General features: G+C 54.4%; 1 protein-coding gene across 2 annotated transcripts in view; it reads left to right on the top strand.

Annotated features, from left to right (window-relative positions):
* Window positions 1-954: 954 nt before the first annotated feature.
* HDAC7 (histone deacetylase 7) overlaps window positions 955-26,259 on the top strand; it is a 55,285-nt gene continuing 29,980 nt past the window's right edge. For both annotated transcript variants that reach the window (XM_088180758.1, XM_088180757.1), the window contains exons 1-3: window positions 955-1,577; window positions 24,200-24,387; window positions 26,091-26,181. In XM_088180758.1, coding sequence (XP_088036884.1) covers window positions 1,490-1,577; window positions 24,200-24,387; window positions 26,091-26,181 — 367 coding nt within the window. In that variant the 5' untranslated portion in view covers window positions 955-1,489. The remainder of the gene's footprint in view (window positions 1,578-24,199; window positions 24,388-26,090; window positions 26,182-26,259) is intronic.

Below are 26,259 nucleotides of genomic sequence, written 5' to 3'. Positions count from 1 at the left end.
CCCACCCTCACAGGGAGGAATTTCCTCCTAATTAACCCCGCTGGTGACTTAGTCCTGCCCAAAAACCCAGGAGAAAGCAAATTTCTGGGCTGTGAGTGAGCAGGCAGAGCACGCTGGCATCACGAGTATTCAAATGCAGCTGCTGACAGGGTGGACACGCTGTGAGCTGGCAGGGACTGGTTTCAGGTGCTGACTTTGATCTCCAGAAACTGCAAATTGCATTTGTTTTCCCAGTATCTAAGGGTTCAAATCAAATGCAATTCCAGAATTGCCATTTAAATTTAAATTTAAATGTTAGTTTTGATGCTGGTTGTTAACCAGGAGCAGATCTTTCCTCCCCACATCTGGTGGCTGGGTGCAATCCCAGCCTTTCCTTCCAGGGCTGGGCTGAGCTTGGAGCTGTGAGAGGCTGCTGGGGCAAAGCTGGGCTTTGGGGTTTGGGCTTTGGATTTTGAGTTTTGGGCTTTGGGCTTTGATATTTGGGTTTTGAGCTTTGGACTTTGGGCTTTGGATTTTGGGTTTTAGACTTTGGGTTTTGAGGGTGCTCTGGTTGCCTCGATGCTGTTGGCTCCCTTTGAGGCTCCCTTGGCCACAGCAGAATCTCTGCAATTCCAGCGGGATCTCTGCGATTCCAGCGGGATCTCTGCGATTCCAGCGGGATCTCTGCGATTCCAGCGGGATCTCTGCGATTCCAGCAGAATTTCTGCAATTCCAGCGGGATCTCAGCCATTCCTGCTCCTCGGAGGTGCCTGGGCAGGCTGAACCTGTGGCGACAGGCTCAGCTCCACGTGGGTTGAGCCGGGTTTGCGTTGGGGTTTGGCCACATCCCAGCACGGAGAAGCCACACTGGGCTACTGGACTGCAGCTCTGCACTACCAGGGTTCAACCCCGGCCATGCTCGGGGATTTTTGGTCCTGGGGTGGTGGGGGGGAGTCCCGATGTGCCGAGAATTTGAGGTCGGGAGGAGCAGGGGTGGCCTCGGTGGCCGTCACGGCGTTGAGCTCGCCCTAAGGTAGCCCTACCTGCTTCTCCCCGAGTGTGTCTCGGCGAGGTGAGAGTTGTTGTGCAGAGTTTCCTCTTTTATATCCTCTTATGTCACGCAGCCCCGGCGGCTGAGCGCGCCCGAAATAGCTGCCAATCCCGGGAGGTTTCACTTCAAGCTCTCTCTCTATTCTTGGCTCGCCGGCGTTGCTCAGTCATGAGCTCAGGGACCTCGGCGTGAGCACCAGAGGCGAGCGGCTGCTGCTGCCACTGGCCCAGGGTGGCTCCGAAGGGTCGGAGTGGGCACAGCCCAGCTCGGCTGCGGGTTTTGAGACCCCCCCCCCCCCCCAACTCCTCACCTCGGTTGTGCGGGGATGAAATAATCCCGGAGCGCTCCGGGACGGGATGAGTCAATTCTGAGAAACTTTTCCGTGGCCTCGGTTGTGCCTGACGCGGCTCGGATGCCGCTCCGAGGATGAGGTGGGAGGCAGGGATGAAGCAGAAGTGAATGTGGGATGCGGAGCCGCGGCTTCCCGGCAGCGGAACTCTCTGGATGCTCTCGGGGCTGGAGATCTCGGTGATGTTCAGCCCGTCCTGTAAGTGCCGCTCCCTTCCCTGAGGGTTTGTTCCTTCCCTGCGGGGCTGCGGGGAAAATCCTGCGGGATAAACACGGGGAGGGAACGCGGGGTTCGCTCCTGGCGTGGGGTGGGGATCCCGCAGGGTCCGGGGGGCACGAGCAGAGAGGGGCAGGGAGGGTTGGTGGCCACCAGCAGGGCAGGATCAGGACACTGAGGGTTGGTGGCCACCATCACGACAGGCTCTGGACACTGAGGGTTGGTGGCCACCAGCAGGGTGGATGGTCCTCGTTGTGATGGGACCCTCATTGTGGTGAGATCCTCATCCTGGTGGATCCTGCTTGTGGTAGGATCCTCGTGGTGGTGGAATCCTCAGGACCCTGAGGGTTGGTGGCCACCAGCAGGGCAGGCTCAGGACCCTGAGGGTTGGTGGCCACCAGCAGGGCAGGCTCAGGACCCTGAGGGTTGGTGGCCACCAGCAGGGCAGGCTCGGGACCCTGAGGGTCGATGTCCTGCAGGAGGGTCCCAGCTGGGGTCGTTCTGCAGCCTTGGAGCCCCGGGACAGGAGCTGCAGCTGCAGGCACAGGCCGGGCTCCTTTGGCTGCTGCATTTTCTGGCTGGTTCAGAGCAAACCCTGCTCAGATCTGGTGAAGGCACAGCCCGGGGGGATGCAGGGGAGCCCCTGCGTGGTGCTTCCACAGGACTTTGGCTACTTTTGAGGCTGTTTTTAAAGCTGAACCTCATTTCCCAGACTTCTTTCAGCTCCTTTCACATTTTTCAGCTATTCTAACTCCAGCCTTGCCCTGTTAGGTGCAATCCCACCCCGGAGCGAGGGGCACAGACAGCATCCCGCACCTGGAGGATTTATGGCACGGGGGGGACCAAAAAAAAAAAAAAAAATAAAAGCCCATCCTGGGTGGGGAAGGTGCTGGTGGTGGCTTCGGCTGAGCTGGGAGGTGTTTGGGGTTGCTGGGTTGGGATTGTTGTGTTCCGAGCTCGCATCCTGCCTGCGCTGCGGGGAACGGTCACGTGCGCTCGGGGCCTTTGTCCTGCGCCTCGCTGCTTTTTTTAAAATTTATTTTTAGGTGCTCTCCGGCTTCCTCTTCCTCCTGCGCCGCGCTGCACTCCCTCTTTCTAACTCCCTCTTCTAGGATTGCTTTTTTTGAGCAGTCAGTTCCTCCTTAAAGCCATTTTTGCAGGCCTTTGTCTGCGCTTGGGAGCCAGCCCAGTTTAGCATTAGCAGCTGCTGGCTCCTCTGGGTTAGCAAGAACAAATAAAAGTTTGCACTGAATGAATCATTTGAGCCTTATCTGTCCTTCCCAGCCCGGGACAGCTGTGCAACTTCTGCTGCAGTGCCTGCAGGGCACTTGGATGGCCTGAATGGGTTTGTGCTGCTGATCCTGGATTGTCTCAGGGATTCCTGGCCGTGTCTCCGAGCTCTGTCCCACGTTGGCTTAGGAAGCTCTGGGATGGTTCCCTCGCCATAAAAACCCGTGGATGCTTTGGGTGAAAATGCAGAAGTGTCGTGGTGGGATCCTGGTTGTGGTGGGATCCTGGTTGTGGTGGGATCCTGGTTGTGGTGGGATCCTGGTTGTGGTGGGATCCTGGTTGTGGTGGGATCCTGGTTGTGGTGGGATCCTGGTTGTGGTGGGATCCTGGTTGTGGTGGGATCCTGGTTGTGGTGGGATCCTGGTTGTGGTGGGATCCTGGTTGTGGTGGGATCCTCGTGGTTGTGGGATCCTGGTTGTGGTGGGATCCTCATCCTGGTGGGGTCCTGGTTTTGATGGGATCCTCATTGTGGTGGGATCCACATTGTGGTGACATCCTCATCATCCTCATCATGGTGGGATGCTGGTAGTGGTGGGATCTTCATGGTGATGGGATCCTCATCCTGGTGGGATCCTCATCCTGGTGGGATCCACATTGTAGGAGGATCCTCACTGTGGTGGGATCCTGCTCATGGTGGGATCTTCATGGTGATGGGATCCTGGTCATGGTGATGGGATCCTCATCCTGGTGGGATCCTGGTCATGGTGGGACCCACATTGTGGTGGGATCCTGCTCGTGGTGGGATCCTCATCCTGGTGGGATCCACATTGTAGTGAGATCCTCATCGTGGTGGGATCCTGGTTGTGGTTGGATCCTCACTGTGGTGAGATCCTCGTGGTGATGGGATCCAGGTCATGGTGGGATCTTCATTGCAGTGAGACCCTCATGGTGGTGGGATCCTGGTCGTGGTGGGATCTCATGGTGGATGAACTTTGAAGGCAGACAGGGTGTGTGGGGATGAGCTCCTGCCATCCCGTGGGACAGCGTGGCACTCAGGAGCTGTGGTGTGGCTTTGCTGGGATAAGAGGCAGGATTTGCAGAGAAGAGGCCAGAGTTGGTTCAAGAACAAACGTGGGGGGAGGGAGGGGACAGCAGATAAAGCCTTGGGAAGTTTGGGTCCCACACAAAGGTGAGGAGTTGACCAGAGCTTGTGCTGGATCCTGGGCATGGAGGGTTCCTGAGGGATATCCTGGGGCCTGGATCCATCCCCCCTTCTCCCTGGATCCATCCCCCCTTCCCCTTCTGGATCCATCCCCCCTTCCCCTTCTGGATCCATCCCCAATTCCCTTCCCCTTCTGGATCCATCCCCAATTCCCTTCCCCTTCTGGATCCATCCCCCCTTCTCCTTCTGGGTCCATCCCCCCATCCCTTCTGGATCCATCCCCCCTTCCCCTTCTGGATCCATCCCCAATTCCCTTCCCCTTCTGGATCCATCCCCCCCTTCCCCTTCTGGATCCATCCCCCCCTTCCCCTTCTGGATCCATCCCCCCCTTCCCCTTCTGGATCCATCCCCCCCTTCCCCTTCTGGATCCATCCCCCCCTTCCCCTTCTGGATCCATCCCCCCCTTCCCCTTCTGGATCCATCCCCCCCTTCCCCTTCTGGATCCATCCCCCCCTTCCCCTTCTGGATCCATCCCCCCTTCCCCTTCTGGATCCATCCCCCCTTCCCCTTCTGGATCCATCCCCCCTTCCCTTCTCCCTGGGTCCATCCCCCCTTCCCTTTTTCCTGGCAGTTCCCCGTGCTGGGCTGATCCCACAGGACCTGCACAGCCCCACGAGGCTGGGGTGGAATTTGCTTTTCTCATCCCCTCCTCTGCCTTTTACCACCAGCGTGCCCAGCCCAGGGCTTGGCTCCTCTGCCCCAAACTCATTTTTTTAGCCATTTTTAGGTGGACGGGGCAGAAATCCTGCTGGGTTTGGTTGTGGGGGTGGGATGGTTGTGACTCCTCCTGGCAGTGCAGGGATGCTGAATCCCCCCTTTCCCCACCAGAGCAGGAATTTTTCACCTGGATTAAACCACAAAATCTCCCCTCTCCTTCCAATCCTCTGCCTCACAAACAGCCCCAGGCTGGGGTAGGTGAGCAGAGGCAGCCAAGGCCTCGTGTCCACAAATGACTAAATCCTGCCTGAAAAGTCAGAGTATGAAAATGTTATTTTTTGGGTTTGGCTGAGCCTCGTGGATTGCTGGGATCGAGCCGCCTTGGCTGCCTCTGGACACTGCCTGCAGCTCTGCCCGCCCTGCAGAGGATGAGGAGGGTGGAGGAAGGCTGGGGGGGGGGGCGCTCTGGGCATTTGGGGATACCTGGGGGGAATTATATTAATAAGGATAAGAATAAGATAAGAATAAGGATAAGGATAAGAATAAGAAAAAGGATAAGAAAAAGAATACGGACAAGGATAAGAATAAGGATAAGAATGAGGATAAGAATAAGAAAATAATAGTAATAATAATAATCACAGAATAATAACAAAATAATAAAAGTCACAGAATAATAATGGTCACAGAATAATAACTAAATAATAATGGAATCTTGGCTTGCTGGGCTCTGGCAGGGGCAGTGCCTGAGATCCAGAGGTGGCTTGAGGGTGGATCCCCGATTTGGGATCCCCGATTTGGGATCCCCGATTTGGGATCGCTGATTTGGGATCTCTGGTTTGGGATCCGTGATTTGGGATCCCCGATTTGGGATCCCCGGTTAGAGATCCCCGATTTGGGATCCCCGATTTGGGATCTCTGGTTTAAGATCCCCGGTTTGGGATCCCTGATTTGGGATCCCCGATTTGGGATCTCTGGTTTAAGATCCCCGGTTTGGGATCCCTGATTTGGGATCCCCGATTTGGGATCCCCGGTTAGAGATCCCTGATTTGGGATCTCTGGTTTAAGATCCCCGATTTGGGATCCCTGATTTGGGATCCCTGTTCCCAGGTACCCAGAGCTGCTGGCTCAGGGCTGGCAGCCGCCAGAGCCGGTGGTGAGACGCTGGTATGTGAGATGTAAACTCAATCCCAAAGTTTAGATTACAGCCCTGTGAAAAACATCAGCTCCCCTAAATGGAGCCCAGATGGTGGAGGAAGCCTCGAAGCCCAGGGCCAGGAATTGCAGGAACTGTGAGAGCAGAAGGGCTCGGGGCTGTGGGGGAGGGACAGGAAGGGGAGGGGGGGTCACAGCATCCCAAAGCAGCCTGGTCCCTCCACCTCGTCCCCCTGGAAACCGCCGGGCATGACCAAAACCTCATCGCAGAGAGCTCAGCCTTTCCAAAGCCGAGCTTTCCCACAGAGCTGAGCCTAAGGCTGGAGCCGAGGCTGTGAGCAGAGCTCTGCCAGAGGAGCCCGACAGAGGAGAGCTGCTATAGGGACACAGGGATCCTTTAGGGTCACAGGGATCCTTTAGGGTCACAGGGATCCTTTAGGGTCACAGGGATCCTTTAGGGTCACAGGGATCCTTTAGGGTCACAGAATTCCTATAGGGACACAGAGCTGCTGTAGGGTGAGAGGTGATATAGGGACACAGAGCTGATATAGGGACACAGAGATCCCGTAGGGTCCCAGAGCTGCTGTAGGGTCCCAGGGCTCCTGTAGGGTCACAGAGCTCCTGTAGGGTCACGGGGATCCTGTAGGGTCCCAGGGATCCTGTAGGGTCCCAGAGCTCCTGTAGGGTCACAGGGATCCCGTAGGGTCACAGGGATCCCGTAGGGTCACAGGGATCCCGTAGGGTCCCAGAGCTCCTTTAGGGTCACAGGGATCCCGTAGGGTCCCAGAGCTGCTGTAGGGTCCCAGAGCTCCTGTAGGGTCCCGGGGATCCTGTAGGGTCACAGGAATCCTATAGGGTCCCAGAGCTGCTGTAGGGTCATGGGGATCCCGTTTGTGCTCTGGGGTGTGGATCTGCATCAGCGCCGATGACGAACCCCTGAGACGCCGTCAGGAGCTGGGAGGGTCTGGAATTGTTCTTGCCTTGGTGGGACCCTGCTGCATTCTTGGGGTTTCTGTCACAGCAACTGTGCCTGGGTGGAGCCTCTGTCCCAGCTGGGGCTGGGCTGGGTCAGTGGGGTGAGGGCTGGGGGCTGGAATTGGGGGGGAGCACAGCTGGGTCAGTGGGGTGAGGGCTGGGTGCTGGAATTGGGGCAGGATTTGGGATCCAGCACAGCTGGATCAGTGGGGTGAGGGCTGGGAGCTGGAATAGGGGGGAGCACAGCTGGATCAGTGGGGTGAGGGCTGGAATTGGGGGGGAGCACAGCTGGATCAGTGGGGTGAGGGCTGGGGGCTGGAATTGGGGCAGGATTTGGGATCCAGCACAGGCAGAACCAGCCCAGCCCCACGTGGACGTGTCTGGGACGTGCCAGGAGGGTTCAGGGTGTGCCCGGGAGGGGCTCCGGGTGTAGGACGAGGTGCTGGCACATCTGGAGGTGGGACAGAGGAACTTGCCGAAGGATTTGTGGAGCTGGGGGCGTGTGCCGGGTGCCGTGCGTGCTCCTCCTGGATCTCCCCGATTTTTGCAGGGGGGGAGGCTGGGGCAGATCCCTGCCTCATTTCCCTCTGTCCACGTGGCTCCTTCTGTGCTCGTCCCCTCGCAGCAGCTCTCGCACATTCCTGACCCTGGGAATGAGAGATGAGCCTTGGCCCGAGCTCTGCCCCTGTCCGGCCAGGCTGACCCCACAGCCCGGCTCGGAGGAGAATTCCCATTCCCAGTCTGGGCATTTTTTTTTTGGATGTGCTCAACATCAACCCGTGGATCTCGCAGTCGTGGGCGTGGGGACACCCCAAAGAAAAATCCCCGGGATGAGCGAAGCTCCCAAATCTCATCACAAACCCCGCTGGTTTTTGTTTTGTCTGATTATCCAAATTAATGGCAGGAACGCTCTGATTTAGCTTGACTTCATGGCAGGGAGGAGGAATCACACCCCAATTTCTGGCTGGGAATTGTGGATTTCGTGCAGGGGAAAAAAAAAAACCAAAAAAACCAACAAACCCAAACTCCGTGAGGCAAAGGCTAAGAAAGGAGTCGTGTTTGGGGCTGGGTCTGTGGATTTAAGCCCGGTCTGGGGCAGGGGGGGCTCTGGGGAGGGTTTGTGCAGCCTGGGCTGCTCCTCCTGGCTCGGGCTCCAGCTCTGGCAGGGCTGGGCTGAGAGGGGCGGCCAAACAGCTGGAGAGGAGGTGCAGCTCTCTGGGAACATCCAAAAAGTGTTTTATCTCGCTGGAATCGAGGCAGGGGCTCGTTCCAGACCCTCCCAGCTCTGCCAAAGCAGGAATTCACCTTGTCCTGTGTGTGCAGCAGCCGCGGGGGTCTGGGGAAGCAGCCAGAGCCCCTTTAGAGCTCATCCCTCCCTCCAGAGCCCCTTTAGAGCTCATCCCTCCCTCCAGAGACCCTCCAGATCCCATCCCTCTCTCCAGATCCCATCCATCCTTCCCTCCAGATTCCCATCCCTCCCACCAGAGCCCCTCCAGATCCCATCCAATCCCTCTCTCCAGCTCCCATCCCATCTCCAGCTCCCCCCTCTTTGCTGTCTCCCACCCTCGGGTGCCCCCAGCTCCTCCTTTGCCCTCCAGCAGCAGCCACAGGCCCTTTCCACATCCCACACAGTTTTTTTGGTTTTTTGGGGGGTTTCAGGAGCCCTGGGATGCCAGAGCAGAGCTCCCTGCCAGGCTCTGAGGGTGGATGGACCAGATTTTCTCCTTCCCTTGTCACCCTGAGCTCCAGAAACCACAGCACGACCACCAGAGGGGTTTTCAGTTTTCTGGCAGCAAAGGGGGAGAATCATGGAATTGTGGAGGTCGGAAAAAGATCTCCAATATCGTCAGGTCGAGCCCCTGAAGGGTTGCAGGGGTCGGCAGCAAAGAGGGACGAGCAGAGAAAATGAGCAGAGGAAAAACGGCTGATGCTGAAAACCCTGCAAGGGGAGAGGTTTTGCTGTGGAGGAAAATTTGGAAGCAGGAACGGTTTCCATCCTCCATCATCATCATCCCTCTGCCAGCCCTGGTGGGTTTTCAGGTTCTTGGGGGGAAAAATTTGGGTTTGGTTTTGCAGAGGGGCTGAGAAGAGCCCTGGGATGCTCAAAACCAGCGAGGTTTTAAGAGATTTACGGAGCAAACTAAAATTGTTCTTCTTGCTTCTTCTTCTGTGGTGTGCCTTAAATCTTCTTGAGAAGGTTTTTAATTGGAACACACCACATTAAAAGAGTAATCCCAGGTGTGAGTGGAGTCTGGAAACTGGAAAATTCCCAGTTTAGCTGGAAATGTTCAGCAAATCGGTGAAGTTTTGCCAAATTCTCAAGGGGAGGGGGACGGGACATTTATACAACGCTCCCAGGGATGCTCAGGGTGGGATTTTGGGGTGTCTGTGCAGGGCCAGGGCTTGGAGTGGATGATTTCTGTGGGTCCCTTCCCACTCTGAATACTCTGTGATTCTATGAAAACATTTGTTCCTGAAATTGGAGCCGTTCCTGGGATTGCAACACCCAGGCTGTGTTTCCAATTAATCTGCTGAAGTCGTCATGTATTTCCAAGTGCATTGGCTCAGCACACAGAAATCTGGCGCTGGCTGGGGGCTGAAATGCCGAAATGCCGAAATGCCGAAATGCTGCAATGCTGCAATGCTGCAATGCTGCAATGCTGCAATGCCAGCTGGGATGTGCAGGGAATGCAAGGAGGGAATGGCCCCGGGGGCACCTGGGCCGGGATCACCGAGGGGCTCCGGTGGAGGGAGGGGATGAGGGGATGAGGGGATGGGGCAGAGCAGCCTCCCCCCCCTGGAATTGTTGTGGAGTCGCTGTCGCGTTTTTCCCGAGCTGTTTTTTTTTGTTTTGTTTTGGTTTTTTTGGGTGTGTTTTGTTTTGGGGAGGAGGGGAGGGGAGGGGGTGCAGTGAGTGATGCTCTGTGCATTCCCTGCCCCTCATCCCGGGGGGGTTTGGTGGCCTCGAGGGGGGAGATTTTGGGATGCTGGAGTGACCTTTCCACCCCAGCCCCTCCCGGGCCGGCCGGGGCCGCTCCTGAAGGTTCGGTTTGGGATGGGAGCGGTCCCCGGGTACTGTGGGGCAGAATTTGGGTTCGGAATTGATTCAGTTTGGGATGGGAGCGGTCCCCGGGTGCTGTGGGACAGAATTTGGGTTCGGAATTGATTTGGTTTGGGATGGGAGCGGTCCCCGGGTGCTGTGGGGCAGAATTTGGGTTCGGAATTTATTCAATTTGGGATGGGAGCGGTCCCCGGGTGCTGTGGGGCAGAATTTGGGTTCGGAATTGGTTCAGTTTGGGATGGGAGCGGTCCCTGGGTGCTGTGGGGCAGAATTTGGGTTCGGAATTGATTTGATTTGGGATGGGAGCGGTCCCTGGGTGCTGTGGGGCAGAATTTGGGTTCGGAATTTGTTCAATTTAGGATGGGAGCGGTCCCTGGGTGCTGTGGGGCAGAATTTGGGTTCGGAATTGATTTGATTTGGGATGGGAGCGGTCCCTGGGTGCTGTGGGGCAGAATTTGGGTTCGGAATTGATTTGTTTTGGGATCAGGGGACCCTCCCGCGTGGATTTTCCCCTCCCTTGCAGCAGCTGGATGTGACCCTGCCGCATTCCTGTCCTCTCCCGGGGAATTTTTTTCTGAGGAATATTTTCTGAGGAATATTAAGGGTTGGAGCTGGGGCCGGGTCCCAGCTGGGTGGGAGCGCAAACACTCGCGGAAAGGCCGGGCTGGGGCAGGAATCTTCGCTTCCCAAAAACCGAGTTTAGGCTGAGGATCCCAATCCTCCGGAGCCAGCAGGGGAGGGGGTCAGGAAAAGGGAAAAGGGGATGGGAGAAGGAAAAGGGGAAGGGGAGTAGGGGAAAGGGATCGGGAGAAGGGAAAGGGGAGCAGGGGATGGGGTCAGGAGCAGGAAAAGGGGATGGGAGCAGGGAAAGGGGAACAGGAAAAGGAGATGGGAACAGGGAAACGGGTCCGGAGAAGGGAAAAGGGGAAGGGGATGGGGTCAGGAGCAGGAAAAGGGGACAGGAACAGGGACAGGGGAACAGGGAAAGGGATGGGAGCAGGGGATGGGGTCGGGAGAAGAGGAAGGGGATGGGAGAAGGAAAATGGGATGGGAGAAGGAAAATGGGATAGGGGAAGGGGATGGGAACAGGGAATGGGGTCAGGAGCAGGAAAAGGGGATGGAAGCAGGAAAAGGGGATAGAGGAAGGGGACGGGAACAGGGAAACAGGAGCAGGAAAAGGGGATGGGAACAGGAAATGGGAGCAGGAATAAGGAATAGGAACAGGGACAGGGAATGGGAGCTGGGGATGGGGTCAGGAGCAGGAAAAGGGGACGGGAACAGGGAATGGGAGCAGGAAAAGGGGATGGGAACAGGAACAGGGAATGGGAGCAGGAAAAGGGAATGGGAACAGGAATAGGGGACGGGAACAGGGAATGGGAGCAGGGGAGGGGTCGGGGGGGCTCAGCCCTGCCCTGCCCTGGGCTCTTCCCTTTAGGGGGAACCCTTGGAGCTGCTTTTGGGCCAGGATTGTTCCAACAGCTCGGAGCTCCGGGAAGCAGAGCAGGGACGGGATTTTCCTGCCAGTGATGACAGGAGCGCTCCCAAACTGCGTCGGGGCCGTTCCCACCTGCCAGGACAGCACCGGGGCAGCGCTGGGAGCGCCGTGCAAGCCCCAGCACCCTCCCCGAGCCCCAAATCCTGAACAAAAAAAAAAAAAAAAACAAAACCACCCCGGGGGAGCCGGGAGAGGAGGGGGGAAGGCGAATTTTCCACGCGTGTTTAACTCTGCAGTGCGTCAACATCACAAATTTCGGGGTTCTGCTCGAAATTCCCAAGTTCCCCCGCTCCCAAAATAGAGAGCTGTGCTCCAGGAGGTCCCTGCTGGGTCGTTTTTCAGCAAAGGGAGGATGTGATCGTTCTATATTTGCTCGCGGGACAATAATAATAATAATAATGATGATGATGGTTTCTATTTTTAACCCGTCAGCAGGGCAGAAATGCACTTGGGAATGTTCAAATGCGCTTGGGAATGTTCAAACGGGCTTTGGGGATGTTCAAATGGACTTTGGGAATGTTCAAATGGGCTTTGGGAATGTTCAAATGGATTTTGGGAATGTTCAAATGGGCTTTGGGAATGTTCAAATGGATTTTGGGGATGTTCAAATGGATTTTGGGGATGTTCAAATGGACTTTGGGGATGTTCAAATGGATTTTGGGGATGTTCAAATGGGCTTTGGGAATGTTCAAATGGATTTTGGGGATGTTCAAATGGACTTTGGGGATGTTCAAATGGATTTTGGGAATGTTCAAACGGGCTTTGGGAATGTTCAAATGGATTTTGGGAATGTTCAAATGGATTTTGGGGATGTTCAAATGCACTTGGGGATGTTCAAACGGGCTTTGGGAATGTTCAAATGGATTTTGGGAAGGTTCAAATGGACTTTGGGGATGTTCAAATGGGCTTTGGGAATGTTCAAATGGGCTTTGGGAATGTTCTCGGGGTCCCAGGGAGGGGTTTTGGGGTCCCGGGTGGGGTTTTGGGATTGAACTTGGTCCTGGGTAGGAATTTTGGATTGAACCTGGTCCTTGTGTAGGAATTTCAGATTAAATCTGACCCTTGTGTGGGTTCCCAGGTGGGGATTTGGGATTGAGCCTGAATTTGTGTGGGGATTTGGGATTGAGCCTGAATTTGTGTGAGGATTTGGGATTGAGCCTGAATTTGTGTGGGGATTTGGGATTGAGCCTGGTCCTTGTTTGGGGTCCCAGGTGAAGGTGGAACCTGGGCCCTGTCTGGGGCAGCAGATTTGGCTTTGGGGCAGTCGGGGGGTTCTGGTTCTGTTATTTGGGGGTTCTCTCTCTGCAATTTGGGGATTCTTCCTCTGTTTTTTGGGGTTTTGTCTCTGCTATTTGGGGGATTCTGTCTCTGTTATTTAGGGGTTCTCTCTCTGTTATTTGGGGGTCCTGGCTCTGTTATTTGGGGGTCCTGGTTCTGTTATTTGGGGGTTCTCTCTTTGCAATTTGGGGGGTTCTTTCTCTGTTATTTGGGGTTCTGGTTCTGATATTTGGGGGTTTCTCTCTCTGTTTTTGGGGGGTTCTCTTTCTGTTATTTGGGGGCTCTCTCTGTTATTTGAGGGGTTCTCTGTTGTTTGGGGGTTCTGTCTCTGTTTTTGGGGTTCTGGCTCTGTTATTTGGGGGGTTCTGGCTCTGTTATTTGGGGTTTCTCTCTCTGTTTTTGGGGGTCCTGGCTCTGTTATTTGGGGGTCCTGGCTCTGTTTTTGGGGGTCCTGGCTCTGTTATTTGGGGGGTTCTGTCTCTGTTATTTGGGGGTTCTCTCTCTGTTGTTTGGGGGGTTCTGTCTCTGTTTTTTTTTGGGGGTTTCTCTCTGTTATTTGGGGGGTTCTGTCTCTGTTTTTTTTTTGGGGTTTCTCTCTCTGTTTTTGGGGGTCCTGGCTCTGTTATTTGGGGGTCCTGGCTCTGTTTTTGGGGGGTTCTGGCTCCTGCCTGGGCTCTCCTGGCTGGACAAAGGCCGGAAGCCGGGACCTGCGGCCACTCCCGTGGCCACCGCCGCTCCTCCCTGGTTGTTTCCATCGCATTGTCCGGGCTCAGGAAGGATGAAGGATGTCTCCAGCTCCTTCCTCTCCCCCTCCGAGGGACAGGAGGGGAAATCTCTGCTCCTCGAGGCTCGGGAGGAGTGAAAAACGAAAACTCCTCTTGTTTGGGAATGGAGAAACGCACCCACAAAAGAAAAATCTGGATTTTGGGGATATTTTTAGTGGCTTAGAAGGTGACAAAATAATGCAGCAAAAGCCCCTCCCGTGTTTCTGCCCAGCTCCTGTGCAGAGGAGGAGCTCCCACGTGCCGGGAAGTGAAAGTAGAATTAATTAAGACGGGAAATGATCTTAATTTGTTCTGGTTAAATCCCTTCAGCAGCAGCAAAGCCCAAATATGTGAATCAAAGCTGTGGGTCAGGGAATAGCCACACCTCTCCTGGTTTTTTGTTTTTGTTTTTGTTTTGTTTGTTTTGGTTTTGTTTTTTTTTTTTTTTGTTTTGCTTTTTGGGTTTTTTTGTTTTGTTTTTGGGTTTTTTTGGTTTTTTTTTTTTTTTGGTTGGTTGGGTTTTTTTTTAGTTTTAGTTTTTGTTTTTTGGGTTTGTTTTGCTTGGTTTTTTTTGCTTTTTGGGTTTTTTTGGTTGGTTGTTTTTTTAGTTTTTGGTTTTGTTTTTTGTTTTGTTTTGTTTGTTTTTGGTTTTTTTTGGTTGGTTGGGTTTTTTTAAGTTTTTGGTTTTGTTTTTTGGGTTTGTTTTGTTTGAATTTTTTTGTTTGTTTTTTGGGTTTTTTTGGTTGGCTGGTTTGGTTTTTGGGTTTTTTTTTTGTTTGGTTTTTTTTTGTTTGTTTTTGTTTTTGTTTTTGTTTGTTTTTTGTTTGTTTTTTGTTTTTGTTTTGGTTTTGGGGTATTTTTGTTTGTTTTTCTTATATTTTTTTGGTGGGGTTTTTTTTGTTTGTTTGGGGTGATGTCCTGACCTAAAAGTGTTTTAAACATCCCAAATTTGTGTCCCAAAATTTGTGTCCCCAGCGGTTTGGGGTGATGTCCTACCCCAAAAGTGAGGTTTAAACATCCCCAAATTTTTGTTCTGGGGTTTGGGGTGATTTCCTGCCCCAAAAGTGGTTGAAACATCCCCAAATTTTTGTCCTGGGGTCCTCAGGTGAGGAGGGGGGGATTGGGCAGCTCTGCTGTGCCAGGTTTGGGGAGGGGGCAGAGGAGCAGCAGTTCTGTGACCAGCTGTGTGAAAAAATCGAATATATCTACTGGACGTTACATAGAAAATTCACTCGATATTATCTATATAGTGTGTGTATTTACATAAAATATATACTTTATATTTATTATATGTGCTTATAACAATCGAATATGTGCTTCTCACCCGCTGCCAGGTGGTGCTGCAACAAAATTCCACTTCAGGCTTTTCTCCAGGGTGAGAGGGGCTGGAATGGGAAATTCTGGGAGCAGGAGCAGGGCTGGAATTGTGGCTGGATGTTGATTCACCCCAGGGACAGGCTCTGGTGCTGCTCTCCAGGCTGGAATGGGAAATTCTGGGAGCTGGAATTGTGGCTGGGCACTGATTCAGCCTGGACAGAGGCTCTGGTGCTGCTCTCCAGGCTGGAATGGCCACCCATGGGAGCAGGAGCAGGGCTGGAATTGTGGCTTTTCCTGAGGAGAGGCTCAGGTGCTCTTCTCCAGGCTGGAATGGGAAATTCTGGGAGCAGGAGAAGGATTGGAATTGTGGCTGGAAGTTGATTCATCCATGGGGAGAGGCTCTGGTGCTGCTCTCCAGGCTGAGAGGGGCTGGAATGGGAAATTCTAGGAGCTGGAATTGTGGCTGGATGTTGATTCATCCATGGGGACAGGCTCTGGTGCTGCTCTCCAGGCTGGAATGGGCACCCATGGGAGCAGGAGAAGGATTGGAATTGTGGTTTCCCCCAGGGAGATGCTCTGGTGCTCTTCTCCAGGCTGGAATGGGAACCCCTGGGAGCTGGAATTGTGGCTGGACGTTGATTCACCCTAGACTGAGGCTCTGGTGCTGCTCTCCAGGCTGAGGAGTTTGGAATGAGAAACCCTGGGAGCAGGAGAAGGATTGGAATTGTGGCTGGATGTTGATTCATCCATGGGGAGAGGCTCTGGTGCTGCTCTCCAGGCTGAGAGGGGCTGGAATGGGAACCCCTGGGAGCAGGAGAAGGATTGGAATTTTAGCTGGACATTGATTTACCCAGGGAGAGCCTCTGGTGCTGCTCTCCAGGCTGGAATGGGAACCCCTGGGAGCAGGAGCAGGGCTGGAATTGTGGCATGGGAGAGGGTCTGGTGCTGCTCTCCAGACTGAGAGGGGTTTGGAATGAGAAACCCTGGGAGCAGGAGAAGGATTGGAATTGTGGTTTCCCCCAGGGAGAGGCTCTGGTGCTGCTCTCCAGGCTGAGAGGGGTTTGGAATGGGAACCCCTGGGAGCAGGAGAAGGATTGGAATTTTAGCTGGACATTGATTTACCCAAGGGAGAGGCTCTGGTGCTGCTCTCCAGGCTGGAATGGGAACCCCTGGGAGCTGGAATTGTGGCTGGACGTTGATTCGCCCTGGACTGAGGCTCTGGTGCTGCTCTCCAGGCTGAGGAGTTTGGAATAGGAAACCCTGGGAGCAGGAGAAGGATTGGAATTGTGGCTGGATGTTGATTCACCCCAGGGAGAGGCTCTGGTGCTGCTCTCCAGGCTGGAATGGGAACCCCTGGGAGCTGGAATTGTGGCTGGATGTTGATTCTCTCATGGGGACAGGCTCTGGTGCTGCTCTCCAGGCTGAGGAGTTTGGAATGGGAAACCCTGGGACAGGAGCAGGGCTGGAATTGTGGCTTTTCCTGGGGAGAGGCTCAGGTGCTCTTCTCCAGGCTGGAATGAGAAACCCTGGGAGCAGGAGAAGGATTGGAATTGTGGCTGGAAGTTGATTCATCCATGGGGAGAGGCTCTGGTGCTGCTCTCCAGGCTGAGAGGGGCTGGAATGGGAAATTCTAGGAGCTGGAATTGTGGCTGGATGTTGATTCATCCATGGGGAGAGGCTCTGGTGCTGCTCTCCAGGCTGGAATAGGCACCCATGGGAGCAGGAGAAGGGCTGGAATTGTGGTTTCCCCCAGGGAGAGGCTCTGGTGCTGCTCTCCAGGCTGGAATGGGAACCCCTGGGAGCAGGAGAAGGATTGGAATTTTAGCTGGACATTGATTTACCCAGGGAGAGCCTCTGGTGCTGCTCTCCAGGCTGGAATGGGAACCCCTGGGAGCTGGAATTGTGGCTGGATGTTGATTCTCTCATGGGGACAGGCTCTGGTGCTGCTCTCCAGGCTGAGAGGGGCTGGAATGGGAACCCCTGGGAGCAGGAGAAGGATTGGAATTTTAGCTGGACATTGATTTACCCAGGGAGAGGCTCTGGTGCTGCTCTCCAGGCTGGAATGGGAACCCCTGGGAGCTGGAATTGTGGCTGGAAGTTGATTCACCCTGGACTGAGGCTCTGGTGCTGCTCTCCAGGCTGAGGAGTTTGGAATGGGAAACCCTGGGACAGGAGCAGGGCTGGAATTGTGGCTTCCCCCGGGGGAGACCTCGGCGTTTCCACCTGCTGCTGCCTCTGCCCGGTGCCAGCACCTGCCCGAGCCCACGCAAAACCTCCGTGTTTATTTTGTCTAAAAGCAAAATATCCCCCAGAGGGGCGGGGGTGGGAAGGGATGCCCGCTCTGCCTTAATTGCACTTAATGAGCCTGATGAGGCCGGCTGCCAGCCGGGGCTTTGCCAAGGCTCCGATTCGCCCGTGAGAACCGCAGGGGTGTGGTGGGATCGCGGATCCGGGAGCTCCTGGAGCTGCTCTTCCCACGGGCTCGGTGGGCACCGAGACCCCCAGGAGCCGGAGGGATACGATGTCAGTCTTGGGTGAGTGTCCCAGGAGGGTCCCAGGAGGATGAGGAGGGTCCCAGGAGGGTCCCTGTGCACGGGGGCTGGAAAAGATAAATTTGTGTGAGGGGCTCCTGGGGCATCTCCCATGCGGAGCGGGGTCCATGGGTCGGGTGTGCCCGATTTTTTTGGGGTGCCGAGTGAGTTTTGAGAGCTTGGATGCGTCTGGGGTTGTGCTGAGCTGAGCCCAGCTCTGATCCTGACAGGTTTTGGGGATTTAATCACGGTTTAAGCTCTGATTCCTCGGTTAAATTTGTGTGAGGGGCTCCTGGGGCATCTCCCATGCGGAGCGGGGTCCATGGGTCGGGTGTGCCCGATTTTTTTTTTTGGGTGCTGATTGAGTTTTTAGGGCTTGGATGTGTCTGAGGTTGTGCTGAGCTGAGGCCAGCTCTGATCCTGACAGGTTTTGAGGGTTCAATCCCCGCTTTGAGCTCTGATTCCTCGGTGTTTGAGTCCTTGCTGCTGCGCTGGGCTCAGCGGGAGTTTCTCTGCCGGTTCTTTTTCCTTTTCCCCCATTCCCGAGCGGCTCCGCAGCAGCATCAGCTCCTTTTTCTGGGTTAAACCCCCAGGGCAGTGTTGCTCCATGCGTGTGGGGCGCTCACACACCCAGCTGCACCCTCAGTCCTCGCCTTCTGCCTCCTCCAAGAATTCTCCGGGCTCTTCGCTGCTGCCGCTGTTGATTCCGAAATCCTGCCCGCTGCTTTTCCTCCGATTTCTCCATCCTGGATGGAATTCCCTGGCTCCAGCAGCGTGGGGTTCTCCCCAGCATCTCCCCACAGCAGCCTGCAAACCCCAGCACGGAGCCAGGTTTGTCCCAGGTGCTGTCCCCGCTGTCCCCAGGGTGTGGCTCCTCAGATCCAGGCAGGTTCCATCCTCCTCTGCACTCAGGATTTTCCACCTGCGCCTTTCCCGGTTCTTTTCCCACCCCGGGATCTTTCCCGGCTCTTTTCCCATCCCGGATTTTTCCCGGCTCTTTTCCCATCCCGGATCTTTCCCGGCTCTTTTCCCATCCCGGATTTTTCCCGGTTCTTTTCCCATCCCGGATCTTTCCCGGTTCTTTTCCCATCCCGGATCTTTCCCGGTTCTTTTCCCACCCCGGGATCTTTCCCGGTTCTTTTCCCATCCCGGATTTTTCCCGGCTCTTTTCCCATCCCGGATTTTTCCCGGTTCTTTTCCCATCCCGGATTTTTCCCGGCTCTTTTCCCATCCCGGATCTTCTCCCCGAGCGCTCAGGGAGGGGAGGGCACCCGAAATGTGTTTGTGCAGGAAACTGAAAATGTTGTGGCTTCCTCCTGGTGACAGAAATAACTCTCACCCTGAGCCCCAGGTCTGCCCCGGGGAGCTCCTCGGTGGCTTCTCAGACACCCCAGGGCCAGCACGGGGCGAGTTTGGGGTGAGTCCTGGCTAGTGGTGGTTGAGCAGTTCTTGGATCGCGTTTGTGCCTCTTTCGTGCCCGTCCAGCTCCTTCTGCTTATCCTGGACCCCGAGTTGTTTTGGTTTTTTTTTCTTCCCTTATTTTGTTTTTTATTTTTTTTCTGCCTGGCTCTGGCCCAGTGTTTGCCAAAGGGATTTCCTTCCCCGCGGCTCGAATTAACGGGCAGCTCTTGAGTAGCCACTTGCCGGGAGTGGGTATTGAGCGATTTCAGATTTTTTTTTTTTTTTTTTTTTTTTTTTTGGTCTCCAAATCAAGCCCGGAGCCGCTTCGGGCATCTCTGAGCCTTCCCCGGGGGGTTGTGACTCGAGCTGGTCTCTTGAACGCAGCAATTCAAAGTATAAATAATTAAAAGAATAAATAATTAAAAGAATAAATCGATGTCGGGGTTCGGGGTCCAGCCCTACAGGCGCTTCCAGGACATCCCGGGAGTGCCGGGCACGGTCCTGGAAGGGTCCTGGAAGGGTCCTGGCAGGGTCCGGGGACGGTTCTGGACTGGAGGGCACTGGGAGCTGCTTTTGCTTTCCCTGGAGCAGAGATTCCCATCCCCAGATCTCACATCTGGGAGGTCCAGGTGTGTCCAGGTGTATCCAGGTGTGTCCGGGTGTGTCCGCGGAGCAATCGATCACAAAGCGATCGATCAAGGCAGGAGCAATCGATCACAGAGCGATTGATCAAGGCAGGAGCAATCGATCAAGGCATGAGCAATCGATCGCCGAGCAATCGATCAAGGCATGAGCAATCGATCGCCGAGCAATCGATCGAGGCAGGAGCAATCGATCGCCGAGCAATCGATCGAGGCAGGAGCAATCGATCGCCGAGCAATCGATCAAAGGCATGAGCAATCGATCGCCGAGCAATGGATCGAGGCATGAGCAATCGATCGCCGAGCAATCGATCGAAGGCATGAGCAATCGATCGCCGAGCAATCGATCGAGGCATGAATAATCGATCGCCGAGCAATCGATCGAGGCATGACTAATCGATCGCCGAGCAATCGATCGAGGCAGGAGCAATCGATCGAGGCACGAGCGATCGATCGAGGCATGAACAATCGATCGAGGCAGGAGCGATCGAGTTGTTTTTTTTTTTAATATCTTTTTTTTTTAATACCATTTTATATGAGGGGCATGTGATATCTGGGTGTGCCCAGGTGTGCCTGAGTGTACCTGGATCTCCCATCCCCAGATCTCCCATCCCCACATCTCTGTGCTAAGGACGAAAAGGAGGAAAATGCCCCAAACGCTGGGATTTTGTGGGATCCTGTGAGGAAACCCCTTGGGGACACACGAGCAGAGGGAGGTGGGGGCCAAAGTGACCCGTGGGCACCTGGGGGGGTCTCTGCTGTCCCCCCAGAAGCTGGGGCTGGGCAGATCTGGGTGAGTTTGATGATTTTTTTTTTTCTCATTCCGGGGAGCAGCGTTTGGTCCTTAATTAAATCCAGCACCCCAGGGCCTGGTGGGGTTAAACGAGCTCCGGGATTTCCTATTTCTCCAGTTCTCCCTTTGTGATCTTCTCCTTCTTTCAACATCGTCCCTTTGGTGTGGTTTCTTATTTAAGTGTTTTTAATTTGAGCGAACTCCCTGCAGCTCGTTCCCACTCCCTGCGAAACCTTTTCCCTTTTATTAGGGAGGAATGTTTTTAATCAGCCGCATTCTTCAACCCGCCTGAACTGTGAACCTTCCTCAGCACATCGGCAGAGGATGGAAGGGAATGGTTTGTTGGAAAAATCCGGCTCGGATTGAAAGCGCTGCTCCAACCTCAGAGTGAGCGGTGGGCGGGCAGGGAGGAGGGCAGGGACAGGACAGGGATGGACAGGGATAAACAGGGACATGGACAGGGACAAACAGGAATGAGGGCAGGGATGGACAGGGACATGGACAGGGATGGACAGGGACATGGACAGGGACAGGACAGGGATGGACAGGGATAAACAGGGATGAGGGCAGGGATACACGCAGGGACAAGGACAGGAATGGACAGGGATACGGGCAGGGATGGACAGGGGTGAGGACAGGGATGAGGAGAGGGATGAGGGCAGGGATGGACAGGGATGCACAGGGACAAGGACAGGGATAAACAGGGACAAGGACAGGGACAAGGACAGGGATACCGGGAGGGAAGAGGACAGGGATGGACAGGGATACAGGCAGGGATAAACAGGGATACAGGCAGGGATGGACAGGGATGAGGACAGGGATAAGGGCAGGGATAAACAGGGATACAGGCAGGGATGGACAGGGATGAGGACAGGGATAAGGAGGGGGATGAGGGCAGGGATGGACAGGGATACAGACAGGGATCAACAGGGATTCAGGCAGGGATAAACAGGGATGAGGATGGATGCGGCAGAGATAGGGATGAGGGCAGATATGAGGACAGGATTGCAGGCAGGGATAAGCAGGGTTGCAGGCAGGGTTGCAGGCAGGGATAGGCAGGGTTGCATGCAGGGTTGCAGGCAGGGCTGCAGGCAGGGTTGCAGGCAGGGATAGGCAGGGTTGCACGCAGGGTTGCATGCAGGGCTGCAGGCAGGGTTGCAGGCAGGGATGAGGATGGTTGCAGGCAGGGTTGCAGGCAGGGATGAGGATGGTTGCAGGCAGGGATAGGCAGGGTTGCAGGCAGGGATAGGCAGGGTTGCATGCAGGGTTGCAGGCAGGGTTGCATGCAGGGCTGCAGGCAGGGTTGCATGCAGGGCTGCAGGCAGGCATGCACAGACCAGCAGAGCTGCTGCCTCTGCTTTGCTCCTCAGCGATCTCCCTGCCCCGCTTTGTTGCTTTGTTGCTTTGTTTTTTCTCTTGCTCCATTTCCCTCTTACATAATCCCAGCCCTGCCGACGGCTGATTCGCCTCTTTAAAAACAATCAGGAAATGCCAAAGCAAAGATTTCTATGCTGGATTTTTATTTTTTTTCCTTTTTCCGGGATGTCTGGCTGGGAGCAGCGTGACCGGTGCTGTCCTGAGTGACACCAGCCCAGCACTGCCACCCCCAGCCTGGGGACATTGCCGCCACCCTGTCCCAAAACTCCTCAGGTGTCTGGGGCTCCCCACCTTGCCCTGGGGTGTCCCCCCGTGTCTGTCCCACCCCTGTGGCCCCTCGGCTGCGTTCCCTGCTCCGTTCTGTGCTGGAAAATGCGGGTAACTCGTGCCGGGCTGGAGCACAGAGCGCTCATTCACGGCTGCAGCTTTGCCAGGGCGCTCCGGGGAGACTCCGGGGAGACTCCGAGTCACGACCGCCCCTCCCTCCCCACGGGCGATCCGCGGGCTGGGGCTGCCAGCCCCGGGCTGGTTTGTGCCATGGGATCCCGGTCCCGCGGTTCTTCTGTCCTAAAATTGTGATCCCGGTCCTAAAATTGTGATCCCGGTCCTAAGATTGTGATCCCAGCCTGTGCATCCCAGTCTCAAACTGTGCATCTCAGTCCCAAAATTGTGATCCCGGTCCCAAAATTGTGATCCCAGTCCCAAAATTGTGATCCCAGTCCCAAAATTGTGATCCTGGTCCTAAAATTGTGATCCCAGCCTGTGCATCTCAGTCCCAAAATTGTGATCCCGGTCCCAAATCTGTGACCCCGGTCCCAAATTTGTGACCCCGGTCCCAAATCTGTGACCCCGGTCCCAAATCTGTGATCCCAAACTGTGATCCCGGTCCCAAACTGTGCATCCTCTGAGGCAGCGGGTGCCCCATGGCCGGGGGAAATGGGGCAGGGTTGGGGCTGTGATCGGTGATTTCAGGGGTGTGGCTGGGGCTGTTTGGGGGTGTAATGAACAATTTCAAGGGTGTAACTGGCACTGTTTTGAGGGTGTAACTGGGGCTGTTTTGGGGTGTAACTGGGGCTGTTTTGGGGTGTAACTGGCTCTGGTTTTGGGGCTGGAATGGACAATTTCAGGTGTGTGACTGGGGGCTGTTCTGGGGGTGTAATGAATCATTTCAGGGGTGTTACTGAGGCTGTTTTGGGGGTGTAACTGGCGCTGTTTTGAGGTTTAACTGGCACTGGTTTGGGTGTATAACAGACAATTTTAGTTGTGTAACTGGCTCTGTTTGGGGGTGTTACTGAGGCTGTTTTGGGGTGTAACTGGCTCTGTTTTTGGGGTGTAATGAACAATTTCAGATGTTTAACTCGCACTGTTTTGGGGATGTTACTGAGGCTGTTTTGGGGTGTAACTGGCTCTGGTTTTGGGGTGTAATGAATAATTTCAGATGTTTAACTCGCACTGTTTTTGGGGTGTAACACCATTTCAGGTGTGTGACCGAGGCCGTTTTGGTGTCCCCAGGGGATTGGGGTTGTTCAGGGAAACTGAAAAATAGAAGTTTGACACTTGCATTATTTACCCTTTTAAACTTAATAATAGATTTCTGCGACTTTTAGGGTGACATTTGACTGACCAGCTAAAGGTTGAGTTAACCTGAGCTGTGTGAAGAAGAAGAACAAAGACACCACCCCAAAATTCCCCACCTTGTCCCGTACCCACCATTGTTCTACAAAAAACTCAAATTTAAAACCCCTCACCCAGTGAAAACACATCTAACCCACCACACATTTGTGATTATTTGTGATTTCGAACTCATTGTTCACATTTCCGAGCCTTCTCCAAGGTTTTGGGTTCAGTGCAGTGTTTTTCCAGGGAGGTCAAAAAACTCCAAATTTCTGGGGATCCAACACTGCCCCTCTGTCTTCCTTTATTAGTGACCACAATAAATTAGAGGGGATGACTAACTAGCCCTTTTTTTTTTTTTTAGTAATACCTTATCCTTTTAAGTTATATTTTTACTATTATTTTTAATTAGTTGTCTAATTTTTTTATTATATACTTGTGGTTACTTTTAAGGGAAATTTTGTCCATTTGGAATTAAGGCTTCTTTAGCTGCTGCCTCACCCTTTGCTGCTTCTTTTGTCTCTGTGTTTATTTTCTTCCTCTAATTCTGAGCTCACCTTCTGCTGTGTTTTAATTTGCACGATTGTTATTTTCTTAGGTAGCTGAACTGCTTTGAGTTTTAGTTACGTGGGTTTTTTTATTTTTTAAAGTTGTTTACTTAAAGTTATTATATATGCAGTCAGTTGTTGTTTTTTTTTCTTGCCTGGGTAGTCATCCTCTTTTGGACCCCATATGGTTTTCTAGAAAGAATTTTAAAAGGGCTTAACTTTTTTTTTTTTGGTTGTTGTTGTTTTAGGTTTAGTCCCAATTTGCAGCAGTGCTGGAGGGCGAGCTTAGGGGCTAGGGCAAATTAATTTCTTGTTTGAACTTAAAAATTTATTAATTATTTATGGATTAAATGATTCGTTCTCCACTTGTCCACTTGGGTGTGGAGTTTCTAATTCACACCCAAATATCGCCTCGCCCGCTGCACGATTTTGGAGCTCAGGTGCATCTCGTATCAAATTCCCTTCCTTACCTCTGCACGATTTTCCATTCCCGGTGAACGAAATCCCCTTCCCAGTGCCTCAACCGTGTCCCCTTCGTGTCCCCACAGCTGCTGTGACCCCGTGCACCTCCCCACGGGTGCCCCAGGCCGTGCCCATGGACCTGAGGATCGGGCAGCGAGTGGTCAAGCCCCAGGACTCGGCGCTGCTGGCCCTGAAGCAGCAGCAGCTGCAGCACCAGCTCTTCCTGGCCAGCCTGCACCAGCAGCAAGTGGAGCAGCTCGCCCACCAGCACAGGGTAAAGGGGACCCCCAATCCCATTTTTTTTTTTTTTTTTTTTTAGGGGGTGGGATCGTGGAAAGTGAATTTTTTTGCGCCGTGGCGGAATTGAGTTTTTTCCCTCTCGCCGGGCAGGGGGTTCAGAGGAAAAAGGCTGGGAAATCCCAATATAACCAAAATAACATTGCCAGGTGAATTCCTGCTTTCTCTCTGAGCTGGAACATCTGGAGGGGTTTCCAGGCAGCCCAGGGGACCTCTCTGACGGAGGGAGGCAGGTGGGGGTTGTGTTTTAATTCCGGCCAAATCCCGGTCCTGCCAAGGCCAGAGGTGTCCAGAGGTGTCCAGAGGTGTCCAGAGGTTTCCAGAGGTTTCCAGAGGTGTCCAGCTGTGCTGGAGCAGGAGCCCGAGCGGCTTCCAGGGGATCCCTGCGGGCCAGGAGCTGCCCCTCCCCGGCCACCGCTGCTGCCGTGCCCCGGGGGGTGACACCGAGCTCCGGGGTCGTGGTCACCAAAAAAAAAAAACAAAAAACCCAGCGGGGTTTTGGGGAGGGGGTTGGAGCCTCTGGGAGACTCTGGAGGGAGGGAGGTGGGGAGGACACGAGCAGGGAGATGTGACAAGTTCGGGGATTAAATATTAAATATTGAAATATTTGTGGCAAGGTCAGAGAGGCGTGACAAGGTCAGGGGGTTGTGGCCACATCCAGAGAGTTGTGATCGTGTCCAGGGGGCTGTGACAAGTCCAGGGGGCTGTGACCATTCCCAGGGAGCTGTGACAAGTCCAAGGAATTGTGGCCATGCCCAAGGAGCTGTGGCCACATCCAGGGAGTTGTGGCCATGCCCAGAGAGTTGTGATCGTGTCCAAGGAGTTGTGACAAGTCCAGGGAGCTGTGACCATTCCCAGGGAGCTGTGACCATGTCCAGGGAGTTGTGACCGTGCCCAGAGGGTTGTGACAAGTCCAGGGAGCTGTGACCATTCCCAGGGAGTTGTGATTGTGTCCAAGGAATTGTGGCCATGACCAGGGGGTTGTGACCACATCCAGGAACTGTGGCAAGTCCAGGGACTTGTGGCCATGTCCAGGGAGGTGTGATCCCATCCAGAGGGTTGTGATCCCATCCAGAGGGTTGTGATCCCATCCAAGGGGTTTGTGATCCCATCCAGGGGTTTGTGACCATTCCCAGGGGTTTGTGATCCCATCCAGGGGTTTGTGACCATGTCCAGGGGTTTGTGACCATTCCCAGGGGTTTGTGACCATTCCCAGGAGGTTGTGACCATCTTCAGGCACCGAGATCCCCCTGCCCGTCCCCAGAGCTGCTCAGTTCAGCTGGGATTTCCCTCATATCACAGATTTTTATTTTTTTTTTTCCCCCCTCCTTTGGTGCTCAACAAATTTATATTTTTTTTTTGTCGTGTTTCAACACGGCCCCGCTCCAGCCGTGTCCCAACACGCTGGGAGGAGGCAGCGAAGTGGGAACAGACGGGGATTGACTTTTATGATGTCCCCGGGGGAGGGGGATGAGGGAGAGCAAAGCGTCCCTGGAGACCAAAACGTGTCTGGTTTGTTGTGACGGAACAACTTCGCACGTTCCCATCAGCCAGGAGTGACACGGGGACCGTCCCAAATGTCACCGTGTCCCCCCTGCCTTGGGCTGGGGAGGGGTCACAGGGCTCGGGTGGGCTCGGGTGGGCTCGGGGGCGCCCCGTGCCCATGTCCTGGTCCCACAGGTGGCCATGGAGTCCCCGCACCGCGAGGCTGAGCCGGGGCAGCAGGAGCAGGAGCTGCGGCAAATCCTCAACAAGGACAAGAGCAAGAGGAGTGAGAGCTCCCTGTGCCCCGGGGGAGGGTCCAGGGGGGCTTTTGGGAGGGGGCTCGGGGGGTTCTGCCCTTACTCAG

Source organism: Sturnus vulgaris, chromosome 30 (assembly GCF_052056855.1).
Source record: "Sturnus vulgaris isolate bStuVul1 chromosome 30, bStuVul1.hap1, whole genome shotgun sequence".
Classification (NCBI taxonomy): domain Eukaryota; kingdom Metazoa; phylum Chordata; class Aves; order Passeriformes; family Sturnidae; genus Sturnus; species Sturnus vulgaris.
This window is presented reverse-complemented; position numbering and strand designations above follow the sequence as displayed.